The 23,981-nt window shown below is 34.1% G+C and overlaps 1 protein-coding gene across 1 annotated transcript; it reads left to right on the top strand.

Moving 5' to 3' along the window:
- Nucleotides 1–4,489: 4,489 nt before the first annotated feature.
- On the top strand, nucleotides 4,490–5,999 carry LOC105764550 (probable carboxylesterase 6). The gene has a single exon (XM_012583175.2). It carries the CDS (start codon nucleotides 4,550–4,552, stop codon nucleotides 5,564–5,566), a length of 1,017 nt encoding a protein of 338 aa, XP_012438629.1. The 5' UTR covers nucleotides 4,490–4,549; the 3' UTR covers nucleotides 5,567–5,999.
- Nucleotides 6,000–23,981: the final 17,982 nt, after the last annotated feature.

Here is a 23,981-nt window from a genome sequence, read left to right as displayed (position 1 = left end):
CCGTGTTTTCAAAAATATCCCGTCTTTCAAAAATTTTCGTGTTTTCAAAAAAATTGACCGTGTTTCATAAATTTTCGTGTTTCAAAAAAATTTTTCGTGTTTCAAAAAAACTCTCGTGAATTTTTTTTGATGTTATCGTGTTTTCAAAAAAAATTCCCGTATTTGATGAATTTTCGTGTTTCCGTGTTTTCAAAAAATTTTCGTGTTTCAAAAATCTTCGTGTTTTCAAAATTCCGGTGTTTCAAAAATTGTCGTGTTTTCAAAAAATTTTCCTTGTTTTCAAAAGTCTCGTATTTCGAAAATTTTCTTGTTTTCAAAAAAAATTCCGTGTTTCATAAATTTCCGTGTTTTCAAAAAAATCCCGTCTTTCAAAAATTTTCGTGTTTTCAAAAAAATTGACCGTGTTTCATAAATTTTCGTGTTTCAAAAAAAAATCCTCGTGTTTCGTATTTTATCAAAAATATTATGTTTTCAAAAAAAAATTTTGTGTTTTAAAAATTTTCGTGTTTCAAAAAGAAAATTTGTGTTTCCTAAAAAAATCTCGTGTTTCAAAATTTTCGTTTTTAAAAAAAAAAAAGAGTTTCGTGTTTCTAAAATGCTTGTATTTAAAAAAAAAATTGTGTTTTCAAAAAAAAAAAGAAAAAGTTGTTGTGCTTTAAAATTCTCGTGCTTTAATCGGATCACGACTAATATTAAATTGAACTCGTATTTTTGAAAATGAAGACAACACGCGTTTAACGAGATACCAATTTTGGGCGTCGTGAGGGTGCTAATACCTTCCTCGCGCGTAACCGACTCCCGAACCCTAATTTTTTCTGGATTTTCACGCAGACCTAAAATTACCTCTTTTTAGAAAAGTTTAAAAATAAAGTTTTCTAAAAAAAGGAGGATTTTGTAGATGTCCGATCACACCTAGAAAAAAGATCGGTGGCGACTCCTTTTTCAAATAAAATCGAGATTCAATTTTCAAATTTTCAATAATCACTTCGACTAGCGCCTAGTGCCAAAATTTTTAGGTCGCTACAGCATTTAGAAGCGTTCAAAATCATCCACGATCCATTTCTTTTGGCATTCAATAAGTTCTCCATTTTTGGATGCATCACCTAGATATAGCGGAAAAAACACCTAACCAACTTTCGTTATACTTAATTGGAAGAATATCTTTATTCTCCATTATTTATAATTGAACTCATTGAACCTATTAAGTCCCTCAATGTTGACAGCTTGCACCTGTGAAATTGGAAATACATGATAATAACTATTCTTGATTTATTTTATGTATATAGTAGGAACTGAAAAATAGAAATTAAGCAATGCATTAAAAATTTTCTTAAGACTAATTATTTTTCTACCGCATACAGAATTATCATGAAATTTTATTTTACGATATAATACCTTTACTTGAACAAAATACTCTATATATTACACTTTCAATTCTTCTTAAGTCAGAACAAGAGAAAGAGAAGTATGAAACCAAAAAAAAAAAACAAAGTTTGAATGAATTCCATTCTAAACTCTAATTTGGGGCCTATATATAGTGCACCTCTTGATGCTTAAGTGCCCCTTCAAAGAGGTCACTACCTTTTGTAGAAGAAAGGTTAATGGTTAGAACCCTCCGGATTAAAAGAAATCTTTTAACTAAAATATGAACAAGGATGACCATGAAAGACTAATGACTAATCTGACCTACATTGCTTTCCCTCTTTTATTTATTTAGTTTTTATTTCTTCTTCTTATTAGTATATATAGCACACAATTTTAATTAGAAGTTTAACTTGGTGTTTGTTCAATGGAAGAAAATAGTGAGAGCATGGTCCTGTGAAAGCGTGAGACTAGAGATGCATCAGATGCCGTGTGGGATTGTCGGAAAACTTCATATATACTTCCACCGATCCATAGAATTAAAGGAAGGTGAAAATTTTACTTTCCTTCCTAATGAAAATTTCACTCTTAATTTTTATTTGAAAATATTCTATAATAAATATATTATATACAAAAACCCATCAATTATTTTCTGTTGTGCTCAAAAATATTAAGATGGGTGAATTAAATTTTAAAATTTTATTCTAAAAGTTAAAAGAGAGTAAAAAAACTTTATACATTCGATTTATAGTAGTTCCGCCTTAATTGTGTACCTCCACTACATTAGCCTTGCTTGACTAGGTTTTCCCAATTTATTAACTTGAATCGATACCTTTCAAGATAATATATAGGATCCTTACAACTCCCTAATCTCTATCTTTTGCTAAGGCTAATAACATTTTCCCTAATTTTCAAAGCTAAATTAGAATCTGTTTAATTTTTACGATTTTTGCGGCTCGACTAGAAACCTTCCCATTCATAATTGATGAAATTGAGTATACAAATAAAACCTCTCAAATGTATGGGTTCACAATATTTGGGCTCACAAATAATTAATACAAAGATTTTGCAATGAAGCACCACAGACTACTTACAGGAGAAAGATGAAGAAAATAAATATCTAATTAATTTTCTCTTGATTTTCAGCTTGGATATTGATCTCTTTTCTCCTATAGTGTTCTTGATGTGTTTGTATATATCAAAGAATTGATTTGTAACCATTTGGAGTCGTTGGAGGCAAAATATAGTCATTGCAAAGTGAAATTAATGTAGAAAAAGTTCCCTGCATGCAGCTAGTGGTTGCGATACCTCTATAGGGGGTACCGGAACCTTTAAGAAATATAAACATTACAAAAAAACATGGTATTGGTACACTTGGGTTAGGTATCGATACCTCAAATACCTCAAGAACGTATATCGATTTATTTCCCCCTCTGGAATGGTTTATGACTACAGGCTTCCCAAGGTACTGATACCTAAGGCATCGATATTTTAATGCTAGGTATTGATACATAGACTTTTGGTATCAATACTTAGCTATGTATCAATACCTAGTCACTAAATTATTTTAAAACCATCTTAAACTCTTTAAAACTACTTGGAATCAACTTAAAAACATTTAGTATAAAACTCATTTAAAACGTGTTTTGAATCTTTTAAATTCTTGAAAATGTTTAATTAAATTTTCAATAGTCTTTTAGCAAAACAATTGAGGAATAAATATAAAAATTATCTTAAATGTCGTTATATAAAAATTTTGATAAATTAAAACTAACATTTTCAAATATAAAGCTAAGGTATATATATAATATTTTAAAATTTGATCTTCTACTGTAAAAAAATGTTAACGATTTAGAAAATTTTATCTAACGGTATGTATGAGATGAAAAAATAATATAATTTATTTAATTGATAGGATCAATCGACGACAAGATAGAAAGAAATCATAAAATAATTTTTTAGAGAAATTATAGAAAAATAAAATAAAATAATTCGTGCCATTAATAAAACACGTACACTTTGCCTTGAAAAGATGCTATTGGGAGGCAACCTACAAAAGTTTGGACGATGTTGTTTTTGACTCCACTACATCACATGTCTCTCAATTCGTCAACAATATTAGGCCTCATTTTCTAAAGTAAACTTTCCTTTACATATTGCCGGCCTATACATATGCTTCTATGATACCATCGATAGTGCTTCAATATCTATCTCAGTCCTTCAACCCCCCCAGAACTTCCCCCCTTGCACTTAGATTGTGCCTAAAATAAAAGGAGTACATTCTAGCTCGCTCACATTTTAAGCTTCAAGCCCTCCGCAAGTCCCCGGCATTATGATTATGTATTTTAGACCTAGAATTTGTGACATAAAGTTCAATGTATGTCATTCTTTTAGTGGGTGACGGCTCTAAGGGTCTTGCAAAGGTAGTGGAGATGAGACACTGAAATTACCCATCGAGAGGATGGATTCCAATGTGAAATGATTAATAGGTATAGCTATGGAATGGTGAAGTATGAGAAACAATATTAAAATAAAAAAAGACTAGAGGCCTCCTTTGACTTCTGTTTTAATTAATAATATTGAAAGTGGGATGACCAAAAGCCCTTTATGTAAATAATTAATCATAGCTACGTCAAAATCACATGTTTTTCCTTCGTAATTAAGTCGACCAGAATTTGTTCAAACCTTAGATAGATGTATTTTATGTTTGGATTTTGATATAGAATAAAATGTTATTTAAGGTTATTTATTGCATATAATAATATCTTCAATTAATATAATATTTACTACCTTTCAAAAAATACATATATAATATTTACTAATTTAAAAAAACAAAGTGTTGTGGCCCCAAATAAAGCTATAATTCACAAACAACCCACCAAGATTGAAAGTGCTTTACAACGAAGATGAGTCAAAGCATCCCACAATTCAGCAAAAACGTTGGCTCGACTCTGACCCCCACACGCTTTGGTTCCACGTGAAGACATGTGGCTAGTACCCAATTTCCCACTTGGCAGTGAATTATGGGACAACATCTATCTTCTCCTTTCATATTCTAATCTAACCACCCCTCTCGCTTTATTCTATCTTGTTTTCCTATATAAGCTGTCTAAAATATAACCAAGAATCCCAATCTATTACTTGTTTAACATATATAACTTGTGCGAGAAGAAGAAGAATAAGAAGAATGGCTACCATTGCAATGGATCCAAGTTTAAGCCTACAGATTGGGAGAGGCTCAAATCAACATGGAGCTGTGCCTGTGAAAGAAGAAATTCAAGGGCTGATTAAAGTGTACAAAGATGGACATGTGGAAAGACCACAGATTGTCCCATATGTTACCCCAGCATTGCCTCCAGAGTTGGGTGTGACAACGAAAGACTTTGTCATCGACAACTTCACAAATGTTTGGGCACGTTTTTATGTTCCAAAGTCAAACTGGAAGCTCCCTTTGGTGGTTTACTTCCATGGGGGAGGGTTTTGTGCTGGTTCTGCTGCTTGGAGTTGCTACCACGAGTTTCTAGGAAAACTAGCCGCCAAAGCTGGTTGCTTGATCGTCTCTATTAACTATCGTTTAGCGCCGGAAAACCCACTTCCTGCTGCTTACGAAGATGGGGTGAAGTGTCTTATGTGGCTAAAACAGGAAGCACTAAAGGGGTCCAGTGAATGGTGGTCTAAGCAGTGCAATTTGTGTAGCGTCTTCTTAGCCGGTGATAGTGCTGGTGCTAATATTGCACATAATGTGACAACGAGGCTTAATTCAAAGAATCTTTACCCTTTGACTCTTAAAGGTACTATCTTAATACAACCGTTTTTCGGAGGCGAAGCCCGTACAAATTCCGAAAAGAATATGGTCCAATCTCCTCGCTCTGCCCTCAGCCTACCAGCTTCGGATACATATTGGCGATTAGCATTGCCATGTGGCACCAACCGTGACCATCCATGGTGTAATCCATTGGGAAAAGGGTCAGCAAAAATGGAGGAGATGAAGCTTTTGCCTACCTTAGTGTGCATATCAGAGATGGACATATTGAGAGATAGGAACCTGGAGTTTTGTGCTGCCTTGGGTAAAGCAGGGAAGAAGGTGGAGCATGTTTTATATAAAGGTGTTGGCCATGCATTTCAGGTTCTTAGCAAGTCTCGACTATCACAATCTCGAACAAATGAAATGATAGCTCGTGTCAAGGCCTTCGTTAATCGGTGATTATGGTCTTGTGTAAATTCATTTCCCAACTTTTTCGTTTAGTTGTCTGCAATTGTCCCAAACCCCATAGCTAGTACTGCTGACGAGGAAATGCATGCAGCGCACATCTCTAAATACTGTGTATATAGACAAGTATAATTAACAGATATAGCTTTAAAGTGGTGGAGAAAAGCTATTTTTTTGGTTTGATTGATGGATATGTATGCGGTTCGATAGATTTAAAAAGAACATCAAAGAAAGACCGATTGCACAGTAATAAGCACTCAGATATAATTTTATCTAGAGCTGGCCGGCCTCAAATTCCATACATTTATATATGTATAGTCTTTTCATCCTTTTTGTGATAGATGGATATAATTATTAATTCTTCGAGAAAAATGTAACTTGAACGTCTTAAACATTGAACGCGGAAAATTGCCTAAAAGTTTTCTTCCTTTGCCTAGAAGTTTTAAATTCGTAGTGGACAAAGTTAGACGAAAGTTGGATAATTGGAATGCGAAAATACTCTCTGTGGCGGGACGTATAACTTTAGCTCTGTCAGTTTTATTGTCGATTTCTAATTACTTTATGCAAATTTTGAAAATCCTGTCTAGTATTTATGTAGAAATTGAGAAAATTACCCAATGATTTATTTGGGGAGTTCTGAAGCCTCTCAAAAATCGACTTTGGTAAAGTGGGGAGATTGTTGTCAACCTTTGCCTAATGGGGGATTAGGTATTCGAAGACTTAAGGAACAAAATGAATCCTTTTTGCCTAAGTTGGGATTCAATCTCCTAGCCAAAAAGCAAGCTCTGTGGGTAAGGGTACTCCGTTCTAAGTACAAGCTCTTGAAGGAATATCCTAAAGACATTTTTCAAAGTAACTGTTCTTTAGTCTGGAGATCCCTCGCCAAGGCTTGGCCCCTTTTGCATCAAAATATTCTTTGATTAGTTGGTGACGGGAATCGTATAAAATTTTGGACTGGTAGTTGGATATTAGAGGTGGGGCCGCTTATTAACCATTGTTTGTTTCTTTTTTGGTGGATGATTCTATTACGCTTAGTGAGGTTGTGAATGCGGAGGGCAATTGGAATTGGGAGTATTTGCGGTGCTTTTTAAATGAGGATATTCTATCATATATTGGAGGAATTTTAACTTCGACTTCTCTAGCTGGTCGTGATGATGTTATTTCAAGCTAGGTAGCTAATGGTAAATTTAGCATCAATGAGGCTTATAGCAAGCTTACAAATAACTCGTTAAACTTGAAGGAAGCAAAATGGAAGATCATTTGGTCATTGGATGCCCCACAACGTGTTCGCCATTATTTGGGTGGTGTTTAAGGAACGTCTCTTTATGAATGCGGAAAAGTGTATGAGAGGATTGTCGGAGGACCCCTCGTGTAAGCTTTGTGGGAATGCCAAAGAATCTTGTCTCCATGTAATACGAGATTGTCCTAAGGTAAAAGAAGTGTGGAATCAATTAATCCCCTCGAGAATCTTAGATCGGTTTTTCACTTACTCATTGGAGAATTGGCTGTCTACTAACTTGGTAAATAAGCTAGATGTTACTTTCCAGGATGTAGATTGGCTATCTTTGTTTGGGATTGTTTGTTGGAAAATTTGGAAACAGCGGAATGTGTGTGTGTTCCAAGACGACTATTAAAATATAATCACTTTGATCCATTCTTCATGGTTGTGGGCGATATCCATTAAGTAGAGACAGATAAATTCGAGGGGGAGTAATGGGACTCGAATAAGGAAGGAAAGATGGGCTCCTCTACCCGTCAGTTTCTTTAAAATAAATATTGATGGTGCTCGTAACCTGAATTTGGGTTCTGCATGGTCTACAACGGTGGTACGAGATGAGCATGATAATTGGATGTAGGGAATAGGAAGAAGTATTGGGAGATGCAGTGTACTACAAGTTGAGCTTTGGGTCATTTATGATGGCCTCCAATTAGCTTGGGAAGCTAAATGGGATAATGTTATTATTGAGACAGATAGTGGTCAAGCTATCAAGGGTGTTCATGAAGAATTCATAGGACATTTTACTAGAGATCTGATCGTGCAAATCCAAGAACTATGCAAGCACAAATGGATAGTGGTCTTTAAACAAGTACCAAGAGAGGTGAATTCGATTGCTGATATTTGAGCTGGATTGATGAAAGGTTTTCCAATAGGCTCGAGAATATATCATGTTGCCCCTCCACAGGTTGATGATCAATTGCGGACAGACAAATGAGTTATGCTATCCATCTCATATACTACTATTAGCTTGTAATTGAAGTTTATTTTATCTTGTCACCCCAAAATTTTTTTAGTAAAACCCATTTTCATGTAGTTATAATTAACTCACTCATCGAACAAAAATATGAATGATGAGTTGGGAAGTGAGGCTTGCAATACTATCCCTCAGGAAGCCAACTACTAAAGAACTATGCCACAGTACATGGCTTAGTACTCCTTATTATATTTATGTTGGTAATTAGTAGGGGTGAGCGTTCGATCAAATCAAATCGAATCAAATGAAAAAATTTCGAGCTAATCGAGTTGATGAATCTTATTTTATCATCCTAACTTGATTTGAATTTTTTTCGAATCGAGTCGAGTGAGATAGAATTCAAATCGAATCGAGTCAAATATATTTATTCGTGTTAAATTTTTTTTTTAAAAATGACTTTGAGTCCTTGTAGCTACTACCACCCACCGTAATAAAATTTGTCCACCGTAATTAAATTTGTTATTAACTTTCATCCCATCATAATTTATTTATTAATATTTTATATCTGAGTTAACTTATTTGCTTACTTAGTTGCTTCAATTATCTTCCAATTCTTGTCACCATATATTTTGAAATTAAAAATATATTAAATGTAAAAATGTGATTTTTAATAAAATCTATTTTAAAGATAAAATGTGAAATTGATACCAAGAGAAAATTTTAACACGAATATTTTATGGCATCATCAATAATTTAATTTTAACAGAAATTGATAAAGATCTAGCATGATTAAATAATTCAATAATATAAATAATACAAAATGTGAAATTTAATTCAATAATATAAATAGTAGACATAAATACGAAAAAAACTTTCGGGTTTAAGAGGAAGTAAGGGTCTGTTTGATTGAAGGAATTGATTTTCCAGAAAATCATTTCCAACTTTTCCAACGTTTGATTGGCGGAAAACATTTTCCATTTGGAAAATGAACTCCAAAACAAGGGAAAATGGGTTACATTTTAGGGAAAATGTCTTACCCTTTCAATTTCCGTAAGACATTTTCCGTGCTCTCCTCTCTATCGCCTCCTTCATTCTTTCCTTCATTTCGGTAAAAATTGCTTCATTTATCGATTTTCCAAGAACTTGTTTTTTAATTATTCAATACTTGTTTTTTAACACAATTACAAATAATTTATTTGATATTAATTTTTTCAATTTATAACGATTAATATTGTAGCTTAATAATTGAGTATTATTATAAATAAATCATTGCAATATATGTAAAAATAATTTAAAGTATAAAATTTATTAATATATATCAATATATGTAAAACAATTTTTTGAAAAATATTTCGAAATCATAAATGCACCAAAAATATTTTACATGATTCAATCAAACACCGTAAAATATTTTCCAAGAAATCATTTTACAGAAAAGTAAAACATTTTCCTGAAATCATTTTACGGAAAATATTTTACTGGCAATCAAACAGACCCTAAAAGTTTTAAGGAAAAGAAAAAAAAATTTGGGGGTTTAGGATAAGTAAATTTTTTGAGGGGGAAGTAGAAGGGTTTGAAAGGGGGTTGAAGGTAAGGGAAATAAAAGGGTTTAATATTTAGTTTATTCGAATTTGAAATTCAAAAATTGAGTTAATTTGAATAATTCAAATTTTTTAATTTTTCGAGTAAGATTAAATTTTGCTCACCCTTACCTACTTATAAAAAATTTATTTAATTACTCTATTATACTAACTTTTTAGTATTTAACATATTAGTTTTATGATACCTTAATAATTTTGAGATGCTAAGTTCAATTTTAGTTTTCACCGCAACCAATTAGAATTTATAATTGATAGAATTTTTATATATATTATATCCTGATAATTAGTTGATTATACCTAGTTTAAAGAAGCAGTAATTTGCTACAAATATTACATCAATTACACTAGTAGTTTATTACAAAGAAACTATTAACTCTCTGATCCCATTTTCACAAAATTTATCTTTTACAGCATCCATTCTTTTTAATATTATTCCCATTCAGTGGTGAAGTCACGTAGTTTGGCAGGGTCTCGGCCTCCTTAAAATATTTTTTTCATTTAGGTTCTTTATAATTTATAAAATTTTAAATTAATAATAGTAAAATTGCACATTGGCTCTCTCAAAATAATAAAATTTGATTTAATTCTTTAAAAATTATAAAGATATAAGCTATTAAAATGGTGAAATTATATTTTTTCTAATACACAATTTAATGTCGTCCCAACAAATTTTCTAGCTTCGCCTCTGTCGAAACCATTTTTATATTTGAAAAACGGGAATCAATTTTGAAAATGGAGTCGCCACCAATCTTTTATTATGGTGTGGTCGGATCACCTTAAAAATAATTTTTGGTCTACGAATTTTGAGAAAATAAGTTCGGAAGTCGATTACGCACGAGAAAGGGTTAGCACCCTCGTAACGCCCAAAATTGGTACCGAATTGATTATTTAATGTCTTAGTGTCGAAACTTGAAAAGATTTTTAAATACGATCCCATGAAATGAAAGCTTAAATAATTGAATTGGTTAAATGGACAGACCTATTTCAAAGAAATAGATCACCACACTCAGTGAGTTAGAGTGCAACAGTTCAATCTTCGAAGTTAAATTCGTCCCTTTTAAAATTAAAAAAAAACATGTTTTAAGAAGGATATTTGATTATTTAAGTGACTCGAGAAACCAAAATCCAGTTAGTTAGGGTTCAGTTTCTCGAAATTCTTAAACATCAAATATTGCCTTTATTTTAAAATCGAGATAACAAAATATCGTATCCAGTAAGTTAGGATCCAACATTTTGAAATGTTAAGAATTTTATTTTAATAATCGTATGATTTTAATAAAATGAACACTTGATTATCTAAATTCATCGAGAAGAATTGAAGCCCAGTAAGTTAGAACACAATTCTCTCGAGAACCTATGAACATCAAGCTTTTTTAAGGATTATGAAATAAAACGATTATAAGCTTTAATTAAATTCAAATCTTACAAATGGAACATGATTGAATAACGATACATAAAATGTAAAAGATAAATGGCGATTTAAACTTAAACTAGAAGCAACGAAACGAATAATAGACAAATACAAGCATTGACCTTAATCATATCATACAAACATCCACATTAATAATTTGATAACCTATAAAACGAATAAAATAAATAAGGTTTAAGATGTAAAACATTTATATATAAAAATTATGTAAAAGGGTAATCTGAAATTACTGATATACTCTATATACGTATGTATGCTAAAATAACTTCATATTATATATATTTTATAACAATATTGATAAATTTAAAACATATTGATAATAATTTAAAAAATGTATTATGTTTTTTTTAAAACATTGTACTAATAATAAGTTTGAAAACAATATCATACTAAATATCAAAATAATTTTAGAAAATGAATTAAAATAGGGATCAATTTATTAAAAACATTTTGAAGAAAAATTAAATATAATAAAACAACCTTGAAAAATGATAACAATAATTATAAAAATATCAATGAATTTAAAATTGGAGCTTAAATAAAATTTGAACAAAAAGAAAAAAATTAAATAAATATATATAGTAGATTCAAAATGTCAGTATATAATGAATTTAAAAGTATCAATAATAAATTAAAATAATAATTTAATATATCTTAAAACCATAGCAATAGTGAATTTAAAATGTTATCAAAAGTTAAATGTAAAAATTATGTTAAATTTTATAATATATGAAAGTAGGACTAATTATAATTTAAAATATTGTTGAATTTTTAAAAAAGGAAAACTAACTTTGTATTAAATTGAAATCTATTTAGACCTTGAAGGACCAAATCAGTAATTAAACTCAAACTTGAATATTCCACAATCAATCACAGAAACGGCACCGTTTAAGTTTGGATCTAAATGAATACAGAATCAAAAATGCTGTACAAATTACAAACAATTAAAGAAATTAAATCGCAATTCCAGTAAACACGGAAGGACCTATTTAGCAAATAGACCAATTAGTCCAGTATGCGCGGATCCTACCCCGGATCGGGTCATCGCCTGGATCTGGTTGTCAAACGACGCCGCTTTGAAGATATTCTGTTAGCAACAAACGGCGATGTTTTAGCCCCGTGTTTAAAACCAAAATAAAACCTTAAAAAAAAAAACCTAACACTTCCACTTTAAAAAAAAACTAAACCTAAACTCCCTCTGCGCCGCTCGACGAACCAACTTCTTAGACCCTTCGATCCCCACTCAACTCCGATGGCGACGGAGGGAGAGAGGATGCGGTCACCAGGTATGTCTCCCCTTCTTTTACTGTTTCTCTTTTAACTATCGATTAATGAACACAAAAATCAGAAAAAGAAAGAAAAGAAAATGAAACTAATAACCAGCAAAATGAAAAAGAAAAGAAACCCAGAAATCACCTTTCGGTATTTCAATTTTTTTTGTATTCAGAATGCGTCTGTGTGTAACCCTTACAAATTCTGGAAAACGACTTTATATAGCCGAAAATAAAATGAAAATAAAAATTACAAATACATTTCTCTTTTTTTTTATTTCTTTTTTATTGGCTGTCGATTTCTGCTCTTCTTTGTTTCTTTGTCCTTCTTGCAAGTACAGCTTATGAAGGGTGGACGTGGCGTGTGAAGGTGTCGCGCGCGTGTGAGGGAGAGCAGAGAGGTGCTACTGCTGCGACGCTGGGAGCCATTGCTGCTAGGGTTTTTTTGAAACTGTTTTGCATCGTTGGACCACATAGTAATTGGGCTACCGTTTTAGGAATTGGGTCTGGGTTAGATTTGGTTTCAATTGTATGGGTATTGGGTTGAAAACGATTTGGGCCATGTTGGACCCATGTATTTGGACTTTGGACTTTTTAAATTTTATTGGTTTATTTATTACGGGCCGGGCAAATATTGGGCCTTACAGCCTCTATTACCACGAATGTTCATATTATCTTTAAAAGAAATATTGTTCAGAAAATGTTCTTTCTGGAAGAAGAAGATCAATAGCATGTTGTGTATAAGCTACGGTTAGGTGAATATCATCGGAGATTGAGAATGTAAATTACTAAGGGTGTGTTTAGTTTCAAAATATATAGATTTTTAAAAATAAAAATATTAAAGAAAATGTGTGTGATTGAAAAATTAATAATTTATTATTTATTAATTGAAATAATCTTATTTTTCATTATGTAAATAATTTGAAAAAAATTATCACCTAAAAGATATACCAATTGTAAATTCGGTTGGTGAATTATAAAATAATTATTGGAAGTGGTTTTCCTCCAAGAGACAATGATCTCATGTTCAAGCTCTAGTAAACGTGCTTTAGTATTTTTCTTATATTTTATATTTTTTGTAATCTTATAGTTTTTTCCTTTTAAATAAATTTTGTAATTTTTATACAAAATTTTTATAATTTTAAAATTTTTTAAGGTTTTTCTAATGATGACATCACAATGATGTCATTGTATGACACATGGCAACATATTGTTGGCTAGCCATTTTTTTAACATCTAAAGGATTGAATCAGGAATGTCTAATAACGTTAAGGATTAAATTGAAAACGTCTGATAATGTTAGTGACTGAAATGAACTAAAAAAACTTTAAAAATCAAAGTGAAAAAAGCGATATACTTCAGGACTAAAGTGTGCATTAAACCTTTTCTAAATTAATATTTTTTAGGATTTAAAATAGTTGTCAGCCCAAGTAGTTAAGTGATACCTAGTGGTAATTAATAATATCTAATGTCAACAATTTTTATCTAATACTATAACATAATAAGCCTTTTTTCCACCATAAAAAGAAGTACATTAAAACCTCTATAAAATAATACTTGATAAAGAATGAGGTGGATGAATGCAGAAGTGGATCGTAAAATTTGTCAACGTCGCAGATTTGACTTAGGACTCTAGACATTCGAAAAGAAACTTGAATTTTAATACAACCTAAAATGCAATCAAATCTAAGTCAGATAAAACAATTAAAATAAATAACTAAGATAATTAAAATAGAATAATAAATCTACGATTAAAACAATAAGGAAGAAAATAAAGAAGATAGATGGAAAGATAGAACGTGGTATGTAGAAGTCCTAAGAAGCCTTGGAAACATAAAGAATCCACAACCCCCTTCAAGCGGCTCTAATTTCTCCTCCAAGAAAGAAAACTTGGCAAGAAAAAGTTTGAAAATGATCCCCACAATCTGAAAATATTGTTAAAACTCTTCCAAAAGAAACTCAAAAAGAATTTATAAACTTAAAAGAGAAGTTGAATAATAATGAATTGAATGATTTGTGTACAATGCAAAGACCTATATATAGGCTAACTAAATAAATCTAAATAAAACTTTTAAATATACTAGAACTTTAATTAATCTAAATAAGAAGTGGTTTTAAACTAAACTTTCTTGTTGACATAAAACTCCTAAATAACTTAAACTACTTAATAATTATTAAAATTCAAAATAATAAAATAATAAAATGATTAGAACTGATAAATACAATATTGAGATAATATATAATAAAAATTAAGCTCAAAACCCGAACCCAATATGATTTAAACTCGAATTAAAAGCTCGAAGCTTGTAATTCTCGTCATAATCACGTCTAGAAATTCTATGTAACACCCCAAACTCGGCCTAGACGTTATGGTCGAATCTGGCGTGCCACATCAAAGTGTCTTTTGAAAATAAGACTTGTTGGTAAAAATTCGCTTCTAGGTTTAAAAACCCCTTTATTACTATTTAACAAATCATCTAGTTAAAAAGTTTGCCTTGTTATCTGCTATCATTATAAAAGGTTGATCTAAAATAGCGAAAGCTTTTGAAAACTCTAATGTTTAAATTTCATGTCTTTGAAAACAATAATTATTTTGAGAATTCGTCTTCTCCTAAACTAGCAGTTTAAAATAAGTAAGCAAAAACCCAATTAAAAAATTAAACAAACATAAATGACCTTATTACATAAACAAAACCCAACACAAACTTTAAACTTAAAATAAAAGCAAGTGTAAAACAGCTGCAGTTGTGTGGCTACCTCTGAGTCCCTCGCAGCACCAAATCGCCTATGGCTGAGGATTACCTGTACAGTTAAAAGGAAATGATAAGTTTACGAAAACTCAGTGTGTAATCCCCTATCAGTCAGTTAGTATACAACATGCAGAAACAGTATGGGCTTGAACCCTATTCAGTAACATTACACTGTGGCCTTAGCCCAGTATAGTAACAATGTGGGCCTCAGCCCAATACAATATCAGTACAGTGCAATAATGCAACTCGTCCCAATCCAGCTAACACACCTCTCCGTACCACCAACACACCATGTGAGGATAAAATCAACCCACCCAACCAACACACCAATATCGCAGCAAAGCTGCCAATAATAGTATCGCAGCAAAGTTGCCAGCAACAGTATCGCAGCAACGCTGCCAGTAACAGTATACTTCCTCCATAACAGTATCCCAACCCCATGCAGCATGTCATGTCATAAATCATACGTGTATGTAGAATGTCATACTCAGTAACAGTCATTTACAAATCTTGAACACATCAGTCAACCTACCTCTAGGGGTATAACGGTCATTTCCATCTATTAGGGGTAATACAGTCATTTTGCCTTTTAGGGATATTTTGGTCCTTTTACCTATTTTAGGGTCTCGGTGTAAATATTGATCACTCAAAAGGTCTGCTGTAGCCTCGAGCGGCTCAGGTAGCCTAAACGGTCATAATAGTGTAAATGGGCCCAAGACCCATTACTCGGCCCAAATGGGCCCACACGCTCGTGCTGCCTGTTTAGCCCAGATTTCGCCACGGCTATGGGATCTACATAACCCAATCCAATATTTACCACAAATCGTGGATTTCATCTGTGTGAGGCCCACGAGCCCATTGAGCCCACATGGTCTATTTCGGCCCAATGTGGCCCATTACGACCAAAGCCCATGGAAATGCTCATGGAGGCCTTTACAGTATATCGCCCATGATTCGCGGGTTGGGCTTACCACACGAGGGATCGCACGCCAGTGTGGTCTCAAACATCGTGTTTTTGGCTTTTCGGCATTTTGCCGTTCTTCGATTACAATAGAGTGTTTACACATCTGATTGTGGAAACATACCAAGATCCACGCGCACCAAAGCCTTGATTGTCAAATGTGGCTTAGCCCACTTATACCACTGACGAAGGTTGACTACAATCTCCTTGACGGGTGTCTGCATTACAAACGGATTTTATTAAATAGGATTGTATATTTATGTGGTTTAAATCCACACATGATATCTTACGGAACCACAGAAAGAACTCGGCCCACACTTTAGAATGCTCGACTACATACTTACCTTTGATCGAGTGATGGGAGAAAGGTTTCAACAACTTTAATATTACGCGATACTCCTTCACTCCTCTAGAACTTTGAGTCGTCAGAGAATTGTTGTCAAGCCGAAAACAAATTTGAAGAGATAAAAAAAGAGAGAAGGAAATATTCGACAAACAGTTGATCAAAAGGAGTAGAGGAAGAAGAGCAATTCAGACAAAAGATGTAACACGAAACTACTTCAACACTGTTCGTTTAAGGTTTGGAAAAGTAGAGAAACGAAAAGAAGCAACAAAGAGAAGAGGGAAAAGAGAAGAGAATTCGACAAAGGAGGGAACTAAAAAGCTATTCGGCCAAAACAAAAAAAAAGATAAAAGGATATATGAGCAAAAGAAAAACCCGAGAGGTACTCGAAATCTTAGCAAAAATTTGGCACCAAAAAGTAAAAAAAGAGAAACACTACACAAAACCGAAGTGAAAAGTACACCAAAATGAGCAGTATCCCCCATGGCCGAATTTCTTGAGTATCAAAGTCCACTTTCGTCACACTTCTCCTCTCCCCTCACTTCCTTTGATTTTCTCCTAAAGTCTCTCCCTTTATCCCTCCTTGAATTATTCCACCGATTTCTCATCAACCCCCCCAACAACTCCATTCAAATTCTATTCAAACTCCCCTTAGTTGTGTTTCAGTCCAACTCCACTACCTATACAGCTCAAGCAGCAAAATAAATACTTCATTGCGCAACCCAAGACTTGAACCTCAAACCTCACAATTACACAACACGCCATCTTGCCACTAGACCACAAAATATTTTTGTGTCATAAAACAAGCACTATTATTTATAAGGCTTATATGCTAGTGTCCAGATTCATTTAAAAACAAAACTAAAAATTCTACGAAAGCCAAGACTTGAACCCAGGCTTCTCAAACACTTCTATACACACCCAAATCACTTAGCCATTAAAGCAAACAAGGAATTTTTGTCATATCATGCAAAGAAATTAAAGACTTAAATTTTTAGGGCGTTACAACTTTAACCCCTTAACGAAATTTCGGCCTCAAAATTTACCTGGTCAGAACAAATGAGGGTATTGTTGTAGCATCGCCTCTTCGGGTTCCCACGTGGCCTCTTCTGAACTATGATTATGCCAAAGCACTTTGACTAGGGGAATAGATTTCTTCCTCAATACCTTAACCCCACAGTCTAATATCTACAATAGTTCCTCCTCGAAGGTCAGATCTGGCCTAACCTCGATCTCCTCAACTAGTACTATATGTGTGGGATCAGAGCGATAACGCCTCAGCATGGAGATGTGAAACACATCGTGAATCTGGTCTAATTCTGGGGGTAACTCAAGTTGACAAGAGATCGGTCCCACACGTTTCAGTATACGGAAAGACCCAATGAGCTTAGGGCTAAGCTTACCCTTCCGCCCAAACCTCAGTAACTTTTTCCAATGGGAGACCTTGAGAAATACATAGTCCACCATAGAATACTCAATCTCTCAGTGTTTAAGGTCCGCGTAAGACTTCTGCCTATCAGATGCTTCCTTCAATCGGTCTCGAATTAGTTTTACCTTCTATTCGGTATCAAAAACTAACTCTGGTCCCAGAACTCGCCACTCACCCAACTCAGTCCAACAGGTAGGAGTACGACACCTACGACTATATAACGCCTCGAAAATCCATTACACAACTTATTAACATATCATCCAATATTTGAATCACCCTTTTTGATTGACCATCTGTCTGGGGATGAAACGCAGTACTAAAGTCCAGTCTTGTACCCAAAGCCTCGTGTAACTTCTTCTAGAGTCGAGACGTGAAGCGAGGATCTCTATCTGATATTATGGAAACCGGTACCCCATGCAGTCTTACTATCTCAGCCACATACAGTTTAGCCAACTTTTGCAAAGAGTAATCAGTACGAACTGCTATGAAATGGGCAGATTTAGTTAATCGGTCTACAATAACCCATACGGAATACTTCTTAGTAGGCGTTAAGGGCAGCCCACTCACAAAATTCATAGTTACTCCTTCCCACTTCCAAAGTAGAATTTTAACTGGCTGTAGCAACCCTAAAGGTAACTGATGTTCAACCTTCACTTGTTGGCAAGTTAAACACTTATTTACAAAATCAGTAACTTCACGCTTAAGACCAGGCCACCAATATAACTCACGAAGGTCATGGTACATTTTATTCCCGCCGGGATGCATAGCATAAGAACTACGTGCCTCTCGCAGTAAAGACTGTCTCAAATCATTATCCCTTGGTACACAGACTCTCCCACGTAAACACAGTACTCCTTCACTATTCAGCCCAAAATCTGAGGTTTCCCATACTCAACCTGTCAGAGACGAAGAACTAGTGACTCATCCAAAAACTGTTTGCCCTTAATCTATTCAATCCATGTCGGTCTAACTTGTAGTTTAGCCAACAACCTACAATCATCAAACAAGCTGAGATGAGCAAACATTACTTTCAAATCAGATATAGCCCTGCGACTCAGTGCGTCAGCTACCACGTTAGCCTTATTAGGGTGGTACTCAATCGAGCAGTCATAATCCTTAAGCAGCTTTATCCATCTTTACTGCCTAAGATTCAGCTTCTTCTGAGTGAGAAGGTACTTAAGGATCTTGTGATCTGTGTAGATAGTACACTTCTCACCGTATAAATAATGCCTCCAAATTTTAAGTGCGAATACCACCAGAGCTAACTCTAAGTCATGAGTAAGGTAATTCGCCTCGTGAGGCTTAAGCTGACGAGACGTATAAGCAACCACCTTACCTTATTGCATCAGCACACAACCCAAACCAACGTGTGATACATTACTGTAGACAGTGAATTCTTTCCCAGACTCTGGCTGTATCAAGACAGGGGCCTTTGTCAGAAGTTTCTTGCTGCTTAGAAGTCCAGTTAAATGGTACCCCTTTACGCAGCAACTTAGTCAGACGTGCAGCAATTAAGGAAAACCCCTCAATAAAACGTCTGTAATACCTTGCCAGATCTAGAAAGCTTCGAATCTCAAATACGGTCTTAGGTGGTTTCCAATCCAGTACGACTTCAATTTTTCGAGGATCTACCCTAATCCCCTCGGTAGATACCACATGACCCAAAAAATCCACTTCTCACAGCCAGAACTCACACTTGCTGAACTTAGCGTACAGTTGTTTCTACCTTAAAATCTTCAAAAAATTCAGAGATGTGTGTAATGGCCCAATATTGCCCGGCCCAATATGGATAATAAAAACAAAAGTAAACATATTAAATGTCCAAAATGTCCATATTATAGTGACCCAATACCAGCCCAATGGCTCAAATCTCTACCTAAACCCGAATCAGCTAAACCTTAACAGACCCTAAACCCAATTTTCTAAACCCAAATTACCAGCCCGATAGCCCAAAACAAAAATCAACAGCAAGGAACCCTAGAAGATCTAGGCGCCGTAGCCAAGCCTTCTGCAACTAGCCTCCGTACGCTCCGCGCCACGTCACCCCAGCCACGTCCACCCTCCATATGTCGTACCTGCAAAAAGGACAAACAAACGCAACAAGGCAGAGAAAGCAAACAAAAAAAGAGTGGAAATCGACAGCAAATCAAAAAAAAAGAGGAAAATAAGAAAAAAATGTAAAGAAAATATTCGGGGGGGATTTTTTCATTGATTTCTGCTATAAGAGAAAGGGAGCCTTTTGTATATTGGGGGAAAAACACACAAAACACACACACACACGCGCATATATTGAATAAAAAAATTAAAAAAAGCAATAAGAATGGAGTTTTGAAGGTATTCTTTTCATCTTTTTTCTCTGCATTTTTCCTTTCTTTTCTGTTTTTTTTATTATGAATCTTGTGTAGAAAAAGAAGAGAGAAGAGGGACGAACATACCTGGTGGTCGATCTTTCGCTCCTTCCGTCGCGATCGAAAAAGGGTGAGGAATCAGGACCTCCAGACGTCGGTTCATCGAGCGGCGCACAGAAAAGTTCTGCTTAGGGTTTGCAGAACTGGCAGAAGTGGCTTAATGCCTTGTTTTCTTTTCATTTTATGTTGTTGTAAAATGGTACCGTTTGAAGCCGTTCTAATGGTTTCAAAACGGTGTCGTATCGTGCTCAGACCCACGCGGTGACCTGACCCGAGGGCAGGATCCGCGCGTTTTGGTGTTTTGGTCTATTTGCGCAGCAAGCCCCTCTGTGTTTTGTATTGTTTCAATTTGATTTCCGTCAATTTTTTAATTTGTAGCGCATATTTGAGTCGGATTTCATTTGGACCCAAGTTTAAGCGATGTCGTTTCCATTGTTTAGACTTGAATGCTCGAACCTTTGCGTTTAATTTCCGTTTTGGTCCCTTAGATTTAACTAGATTAATAATTTAGTTCGTTTTTAATTCTAGTTGTAATTTAATCTTTATTTATTTATGGTTAAATATATTTCATTATTATTTTGATATAGTTATTTCCAACATTATTTTAATCTTTAAGTTTGATTTTTTAAAACTTATTATTAATACAATTTTAAAATACAATATATTATTATTTAAATTGTTATTAATGTAATTTAAATTTATCACACATTAGTCTTTTATCCCTTATACCTTTTAAAATTTTTGATATATTATTATTTAATTCATCATTTATTAATATACATATATTTTATGAAGATTGGATTAAATCTTTATATATATTTTAATGTTTTATCTCCATTTTAAAATTTACCTTTTGAATATTTTTATATCAAATATTTATGTGATAATATATTTTTATATATAAGGCTATTATTCTTGTACCCATAAATTATTAATTTTTTAAAAATAAGAATATGTTTTGATATTAGATATTATTATCAATTTCAAGTGTTTTTAACATGTTTAACAAATGTACTTTAAATGGATTTTATTTATATGTAATTTACTTCTTCTAAAATTCACTTTTGTATATAACTACCTCATTTATATATATATATATATATATATATATATATATATTTATATTTTTTGTATATACTATCTATGTTAAATTGATAAAGGTATATTACTTGTTTCAAATTCATTTTAAATACAATTATTCAATGTTGTTTTATTTTGTTTCAAGTCCATTTTAAGTTTGTGTGTAAATATTTTAGCTTAAAAATATGGTTATTAATAATTGTTGTTATATTTAATTCATTTGATATTTGACAATTAGGATTAATATTTGCCTAATATGATAAAAATTGTTGTAGCCATTTTTGCTTGAATTCATCCTTTGTTTATTATTCCTCAATAGGTATATAGATTGCGAATTGTGTCTTTTACCTTATGTATTGCTATTCAATCATGTTTCATTTGTAAAAATTGTATTTTATTAAAGCACAACAATCATTCTATTTCACAATAAAAATCTAGCATTTATAATTCTCGAGAGAATTGTGCCCTAACTTACTGGGTTCAAATTTTTCTCGATGAATTTAGATAGCTTATGGTTTTTAATTAAAACCATACAGTTTTAAAACTAAGCATTTAGGATTTCAAAATGTCGGATCCTAACTTACCGGATGTGACATTCTGTTATCCTAATTTTAAAATAAAGGCAATATTTGATGTTTAAGAATTTCGAGAAATTAAACCCTAACTTATTGGGTTTTAATTTGCCGTTTGACCCAAATAATCGGATATCCTTCTCGAAATGCATAGGTTTTAAAAGTTAAGAGATAAATTTAATTTTGAAGATTTAAAATGTTGCACTCTAACTTACTGAGTGTGACGATTTATTTCTTTGAAATAAGTGAATCTCATCGTCCAATTCATTTTACTCAAATTTTCTTTTCAAAAGATCGTATTTTAAAATCTTTTTAAAGTTTCGACACTAAGACATTAAACAATCGTTTCGGTACCAATTTTGGGCGTTACGAGGGTGCTAACCCTTCCTCATGCGTAATCGACTCCCGGACCTATTTTCTCAAATCTCGCAAACCTAAAATTTATTTTTAATGGTGAACCGATCACACATTAATAAAAGATCGGTGGCGACTCCCATTTTCATTTTTAAAAGTCGATTCCCATTTTCAAACTTACAAAAAAGTGGTTTCGACAATGTGCATCATGTTCATCCTCGGTTCTTGAATACATCAAGATATCGTCTATAAACACCACTACGAACTAGTCCAGGTAGGGCTCGAATGCTCAGTTCATCAAGTCCATGAAGGCAGCTGGTGTATTCGTCAGCCCAAACGGCATCACTAGGAACTCGTAATGACCATAACGAGCCCTAAATGCAGTCTTATACACGTCAGCCTCCTTAACTCTCAGCTAATAGTACCTAGAGCGAATATCTATTTTGGAGAAAATCGAAGCTCCTCGCTCAGCAAAGGATACTTATTCTTAATAGTCAGTTTATTCAATTACCGATAGTAGATGCACATGCGCATGGACCCATCCTTCTTCTTTACGAACAACACTGGTGCTCTCCATAGAGACACACTAGGTCGAATAAATCCTTGATCCAATAGTTATTGGATTTGAGCTTTTAATTCCACCAGCTCCTTCGGTGCCATCTTTTAAGGGGCGATGGACACTGGAGCTGCTCCTGGCAAGAGCTCAATTCCAAATTCAACTTCGCGGTTCGGAGGCAACCCAAGGAGCTCATCAGGAAATACATTAAAAAAATTTTAATTATTCTGATATCTCCAACAGAAGGACCCTCAGAATCAGATACACCAATATAGGCTAGAAACGCCTCACAACCCTTGTGAACCAACTTTTCGGCCTTACATGCAGATATCACATTAGACAGAAAGTCCCTTCGCTCCCCAATCATAGCCACCTCCTCATCTTCAGTAGTCTTCAACACCATACACTTAGCAGCACAATCCAAACTTGGACGTTGTTTTACTAACCAATCTATCCCCAAGATTAGGTCGAATTCACCAAACGGTAGCTCCTTCAAATCCGCTAGAAATATAACTCTTTGAACCTCTAGGGGCACATCCCTGAACAACTTGTCTACCCTTACTAACCGTCCCAGTGGACTTAACACAGTCATGTCATTACCAGTACTCTCTCACATGATACCCAATGAGCTAGACACAGTGCATGCATTGTATGAATGCGTATACCCTATATCAATCAGAGCAGTGTAAGGTACATTATGAATTAAGAACGTACCAGTTATAACATTTGAAGCGTCACCATCCTCTCGGCGACGAGTAGTATAGACCAGTGCTGGCTGCCTCGCCTTAATGTTACCAGCACTTCTGCTTGGCGCTGCATGACCTCGTCCCATACCATTTCCACCTCTAGCCTGCCCACGGCCTCTCGGTGGCTGTTGACCACCTCTTGCTGGCTAAACATAACCCTGGCCTGCAGCTTGCATCTGAACAGGCCTCTGAGGATAATTCTTGACTTGATGCTCCATAAACCCACATCTGAAACATGCCCCAATCTTTTTCTAGCACTTACCTAGATGATGTCTCCCATAATCAGCACAAGGCTTTGGCCTTGTAATAGGAACCCCGACTCGAATTGGCCCATCAAACATGGCCTTTTTAGGCATTCCAATAGAACTCAAGGGCTCCAAAACCCTCTTATACCTGCCCTTATCCTTCTCACGGTTATGGTGCTCAGAGCGCTTCACATCCTCTGTAATTTTCGCCTTTTCCATTAAGGCAACAAAATCTCGCTCCTTCTACAGAGCTATCAAGACTCGTAACTCATCTCGGAGGCCATCTTCGAATCGCACATAGCGTTCATATTCAGTCGCCACTATCCTACGAGCATAGTGACTCAGTTGCAGGAACTCTTCCTCATATTTTGCTACAGTTTTATTCCCCTAGGTCAAACTTATAAATTCCCTTCTTCGGGAGTCCACATAACTTGCGCCCACATACTTTCCTTGGAATGTCGCCTTAAACAAA

This window comes from Gossypium raimondii, chromosome 12 (assembly GCF_025698545.1).
Source record: "Gossypium raimondii isolate GPD5lz chromosome 12, ASM2569854v1, whole genome shotgun sequence".
NCBI lineage: Eukaryota > Viridiplantae > Streptophyta > Magnoliopsida > Malvales > Malvaceae > Gossypium > Gossypium raimondii.
Note: the sequence above shows the minus strand (reverse complement) of the source record. Positions and strands in the feature narration are given on the sequence as shown.

Excerpts from the sequence above, each read along its gene's own strand:
- LOC105764550 (XM_012583175.2), top strand. The coding sequence starts at position 4,550 with ATGGCTACCATTGCAATGGATCCAAGTTTAAGCCTACAGATTGGGAGA.